General features: G+C 39.2%; 1 protein-coding gene across 7 annotated transcripts in view; it reads left to right on the top strand.

Annotated features, from left to right (window-relative positions):
* Positions 1-6000, top strand: part of Rpgr (retinitis pigmentosa GTPase regulator) — a 52714-nt gene that overhangs the window by 20181 nt on the left and 26533 nt on the right. For all 7 annotated transcript variants that reach the window (XM_029563486.1, XM_008833042.3, XM_008833043.3 and 4 more), the window contains exons 9-11: positions 1046-1170; positions 2551-2733; positions 4165-4237. In XM_029563486.1, coding sequence (XP_029419346.1) covers positions 1046-1170; positions 2551-2733; positions 4165-4237 — 381 coding nt within the window. The remainder of the gene's footprint in view (positions 1-1045; positions 1171-2550; positions 2734-4164; positions 4238-6000) is intronic.

Below are 6000 nucleotides of genomic sequence, written 5' to 3' on the forward strand. Positions count from 1 at the left end.
TGTGCTCCTGGCTCACTGATTACCGTCCAGCTTCTTGCCCGAGCCATGTTCCCTTGACTCAGGGACTTCCTTTTTACTGCCGACTCTCCCTGGAGGATTTTTTATTTTCTCCTTACAACGAACTTCTACCCATCCTTTAGGATTCACTTTGTAAACCTTCCTTAGTCCCTAGATTAGAGAGCAATTGTCCTCCTCTGCACCCTACTGGTACACATTAGTTCTGCTTCTATGGCACTTACCCCATACCCTTAAGTAATACAGGATCTGTCTGAAGGAGGGGCTTGAAAAAAAGAGCAAAAGTGTAAAATAACTGCTATGGTAGTATGTGAATGGGTTGTCTAGAGAGACATGATAGAATTTAATTGCTCATCATTTTGGGCCCACCTATAGCCGAAACACAGATAGTGGTACGGGGATTGACTCATGAAATTGCTTATGTAGCACTGCACAGATCAGGACCCAAATTAATAAAAAAGATAATTGCATTATAAGTCAGTATTTCTCTACTGGTGACATATTTGCACCCCTGAGAGACACAAGTGATGTTTGGCGACATTTTTGATGATCAGTGCTGCATAGAGGGGTTGTACTGGACAGAGGCCGGAGATGATACTAAATAGACTACAGTGCATAGGACAGACACACAGAACCAAGAATTATTCTTCTCCAAATGTCATAGTGCCAAACCTAAGACACTGATCTACCTAGGGGAAGAAAACTAGATAGCATGTAGAACAGAAACACCTCCCTCTCTTTGAGACTATAATGCCTGTCACAAAATCTTGTCTGGTGTCACTGCTGATCCACACAATGTCTTGCATGACAAGACTTTGACCACCAAGACTTAATGATGCATTCTGTTTCAATTGCCTACTCTTAATGTAGAACCGCAAATACTGTAATGTGGCTATCTCAGTGGACCAGTGTGATTTGAATGCAGAATTCTATAGGATTATGATTGCAGTAGAAGTTAGGGTACTTGTTTATAGATCGATTTGAACAAATAGAACTTCTATAATTCTCTTCGATTTTGTTTGCATTTTAGATAAAGGCCTTATGTATACTTTTGGTGATGGCCGACATGGAAAATTAGGACTTGGAATGGAGAATTTTACCAATCAATTCTTTCCTACATTGTGCTCAAATTTTTTGAAATTTACAGTTCAATTGGTAAGGCTTTCACATTCCCTTTTGTATATTTTCATATTCTAGATTTGAGTCTTTTGTTATTTCACAGAAAATATGTATTTTTATGTTTGTATGGAAGAATATCATAGATATAGCTAATAAATATAACCAGCTAATAAGAGAAAAATTTTAGACATGATACTGCTCTGAAAATCTATCTTTTTCTAAGTCTGTTCCTTCAACATAGTCATTTTTGTACAAATCTTGACTTTCCTGTTTCAGGTTTATGTCTCTTGAAAGCCAGGACTTCCATGCCTTGTAGGCTTTGTATCTCCTGTAACAAGTAGCCAGTAGAGTGCCTTGCTCACAGTAGTCATTTTTGTACAAATCAGTCAAGGTAGCTTACATAAGCATGTTAGGGAGTTATGTGTTAAAACCTGATGTAGCCATACAAGTGGCTATATCACTGAACAAAATGTTCACCTCTCCCTCAGTAGCAGTTTACTGCCAATAGTTCCTTGGGAATGGTGTAAACCTCATGGCTGCCTCTCCCATCTGCAATGGAATGTTGAAGGGCCCAGTTTTGTGCAGGCCTTGTCCAGGTATGCATAACTGCTATTTGTTTCATGATTGCAAAGGCCAAAAACCTAGTTATTCTTATGTCCTTTTTCCCTAGTAAAACTTTCCTGAATATTTTTCAAGTTTTTAATGTTGTTATAAGATCAAAATATACTCTTCACTAATTTTAATGTAATTAGTAATGGTAATGTGACAAGTATATTTTCTCTATATTGTATTAGAATGAAAGTCAATGGTGAATTAAACCTGTTTTAATAGTCACTTGAAATCATTTAACTATCATATGTATATAATTCATATATACATATATATCATATAATTATATAAATGTGTAAGTGTATTTGTACATATGTTTAGCTGAGGAGAATAACAGAGCAGGGAAAATCAGTGAGTTACTCCATCCTAGAAGCTTTATGTCTATGTAAACATCTTCTTGCCATTTTGATAGTTGCTAACCCATTTGTGGTTGATGCTGGCTTTTCTACTTTGCTTTTTGTTGCTGTGACAAAACACTGATCAAAACCAATTTGAGGAGGAAAGGGTTTATTTGGCTTACATCTCCCAATCATAGTCCATCATTGTGAGAAGTCAGGGTAGGAACTCAAGCAGAGACCATGGAGGAGTGCAGCTTAGACTTGCTCATCCTGGCTTGCTTAGCACACAGTCAGCTGGATCCTTTCACATCAACCAACAATCAAGAAAATGCCTGGCAGACAGGCTCGCAGGCTAATCTGATGTAGGAAATTCCTCATCTGAGGTTTCCTTCCTCCCAGGTGTCAGCTAGTTAGTGTCACATTGACAGATATTAACTAGCATACTAACACTGATCGATTTTTCTTGTAGATTGCTTGTGGCGGATGTCACATGCTAGTGTTTGCCACTCCACGACTTGGTGCAATAGAAGAAGCTGAATTAGAAGAAATATATGAGCCTTTCTTAAGTACTGTTCCTGTGCCCATCGGTGATCTGTCCCTAGGAACTATACTACATAGAAACTTATCAGCATGTCTTCGACGAAGAGAGCGGGTACAGTTGTGGTCTATTGTATGATATTATCTACCACTGCAGACACAGGATGAAAAAACAATTCCGTTTTCAAGTCAAAGCGGGGGTGGGGCTAAGATGAAGCGGTACTAAAGTGATAAGCGTTAAGCCATTAAAGATACAAATTGGAAAATTCTGATTATCATGGCTAACTGTGCTGGATAGCTTTAGTGTCAACTTGACACACCTGGGTTGAGGGAGCCACAGTTGGGGAATTGCCTCCATTGGACTGGCCTGTGGCCACATGTCTGAGGGGCATCTTCTTGATGAGTGATGTGGGCGGGCCCAGCCTGCTGTGGGTGGTGCCATACCTGGGCAGGTGGGCCTGTGGTGCATAAGAAAGCAGGTTGAGCAGGGGCCAGGGAAGGAAGACAGTAAGCAGCATTCCTCCATGGCCTGTGCTCCAGCTCCTGCCACCAGGTTCCTGCCCTGAGTTCCTAACTTGGGCTCCTGGATGAACTTTGACCTGGGATATGTAAGCTAAATAAACTCTTTCCTCCCCAAGTTGGTAGTGGTCAGAGTGTTTTGTCACAGCAATGAAGAACAAACTAGGACACTAACCTTTCCTTATAGGAAAGCACACATTTATAGGCCTTACTTACCTCAGAATGAATGCCGCATTGATAGTTCAGCTGTATGTGGACTGACTTCTACTTCAACTTTTGTACTTTTTTGTATTATTGTAGTAAGAACATATTTATACATGTAACAGCTTTTTAAAGGTACAATACAGTATTAGTACCATAGGTATAGTGTTAAATTGTACAGCAGATACCTAGGAATTATTCATCTTGCCTAATGCTTCATTCAGTTTTTGTGTAATATCCCAAGCAGTGGAAGGGATGAAAAACAATGAAACATAGAAAACAAATAGGACTTCAATTTGAAAGATGGAATAATTCCCATTAATTAAACTTAGAGATTCTCTTTCAGTGCTTTAAAATTACTCTATCAATGGCACTTTTTTTTAAAAAGAAAACATTTCAGTACTTAAAGAAGATTCATTTTTAAAAACTAAGCTCTAAAATGTATTCCTTTTGATGTAAAAAAGTTAGATCTACTTTACTATGAAGTAGTATAAATGGAAAGATTGTAAAATGTCCCATCAGTCTGTTGTAATTTTTGTTACTCTGTCATGACCAACTTCTTATTTCTCAGAGAAGGTATATGAAACACACACATACTCCCAACACATGAAAAATATTTTCAGATTAATAATTTAGGGCACCTAAGATACAAAGACAAAAGAATAAAAGGGCTTTGAGTTCTTCTGAGTTCTTAATGGGAATGTTATGGAATGTTGGCAAGCTTTGAAGCCTTTCTCTTAAATATTTTCAACAGCTACCAGGAAAGTGTTTGTAGATGTTATATGTAGCATCATTTGACAATTTGTTTAATTTGCTTATTTTAAAGGCGAGATCCTCATATTCTTCTTCAATAGTGGGAACGCTGCCTCCATTAGAAGGGACTTCTACCTCCATTGCAGGTTATTTTTCTCCCTGTTCAATCCCTTTCCGTTTGTCTATGGATAACTACCCAGAGAAAAGCCCCTCTGAGTCTGTGGAGCCATTGGACTCAGGTAGTACTGGCCTGCTTTCAAAAGAAATGTGTCATTTTATTCTAATTGTTTAATGCTTATCTTAATATGTTTTCTCCTGGGCTAGGGATTTTTATCAGTGGTGCAGTGCTGGCTTAGTGTGGGGAAAACCCTGGATTTGGTCCCCAGCACTAAAAAAAGAATTTTTTATATTAAATACAAATAGGAAGTCTTTTGACCTGTGAAGCTCCATACTCAGCCTGTAGTATTTCACAGCCATTAAAAGCATGGAATATGGAGTTATATTGATCTGCATTTCGTGATATCTCTGGTGCTTATAAAACAAATGACTAACTTAGCCTCAGTTTCCTTAACCTTGGAATGGGTTTGATAATGCAAATGAAATGCCTAGTAAGGTGGTACAGTAGGCAAAGGCATTCACTGTACAAGCCTGATGACCTGAGTTTGAGCTCTGGAACCCAGGTGAAGGTTGAAAGAGAACCAACTGCACAAAACTGTCTTCAGCCCTCTAAACACATGCACCCATCAGACAGACATATAATAAATTTGTAAAATATTATTTAAAATAATACATAATAAAGAGGATGATTGTATTAAGTGAGATCCTGCATGTACAATATTGGGCATTTCACTCAGCACCCCTATAACCCCCTTACTAAATGTCATAGTTACTTTCTATTGCTATGATAAACACCATGACCAAACCAACTTAGGGTAGAAATAGTTTACTTTAACTTACCTCTCCCAGGTTCATCACTGAGGGAAGTCAGGGCAGGAACTTGGAGGCAGGAACTGAAGCATAGACCATGGAAAAGCACTGGTCCTCTGGCCTGTGCTGAAGTCTGCTTTTATCTACAACTCAGGACTACCTGCCCAGGTGTGGCACCACCTACAGTGGGCTGAGCCCTCCCTCATCATTCAATAATCAAGAAAATACCTCATAGCCAGGTGTGGTAGCACACACCTTTAATACCGCACTCAGAGAGGCAAAGGCAAGCAGCTCTATGTGAGATCAAGGCCAGCCTAGTCTACATAGCAAGTTTCATGCCAGCTGGGGCTACAGGGAGACCCTGTGTCAAAAAACACCAATTAAAAAAAACGGAAAAAGAAAATACCTCACACACATGACCGCAGGCCAATGCAATACAAGAAACACTCCAACCGTGGTTCCTTCTTCCCAGGTATGTCTAGTTGCCAACTGAAGCTACCTAGCACAGTACTCAAGATCATTAACAGTTCCACCTCATTGCACATTACATGTAGATTTCATAATTTAAATTGCAATCCTAGCTCTTTCACTGTTACACACCTCTTCTACATAATTTTATTTGTAGGCATTAATATATGTTAGGAGATTCTGACTGTTACTACAGATGTATGCTTAGATATAATCTCATGATTAGAGAAAACAATAGTTTAAAATTTAAAAGTGAAGCCTGGTGGCTAGCAACCGTCCATAACTATAATTCCAGGGTTACTGACACCCTCTACTGATCTCTACAGGCATTACACCACATGCATACAGGCAATACACTCATACACATAAAATAATAAGCACACCTTTAATCCCAGCACTTGGGAGGCAGAGGCAGAGGCAGGTGGATCTCTGTCAGTTTGAGGCCAGCGTGGTCTACATAGCAAGTTCCAGGCCACCTGGGGCTACAGGGAGACCCTGTCTTAAAAAGACCAAA

The sequence above is a fragment of the Nannospalax galili genome, unplaced genomic scaffold, assembly GCF_000622305.1.
Source record: "Nannospalax galili isolate Female #2095 unplaced genomic scaffold, S.galili_v1.0 scaffold556, whole genome shotgun sequence".
Taxonomy (NCBI): domain Eukaryota; kingdom Metazoa; phylum Chordata; class Mammalia; order Rodentia; family Spalacidae; genus Nannospalax; species Nannospalax galili.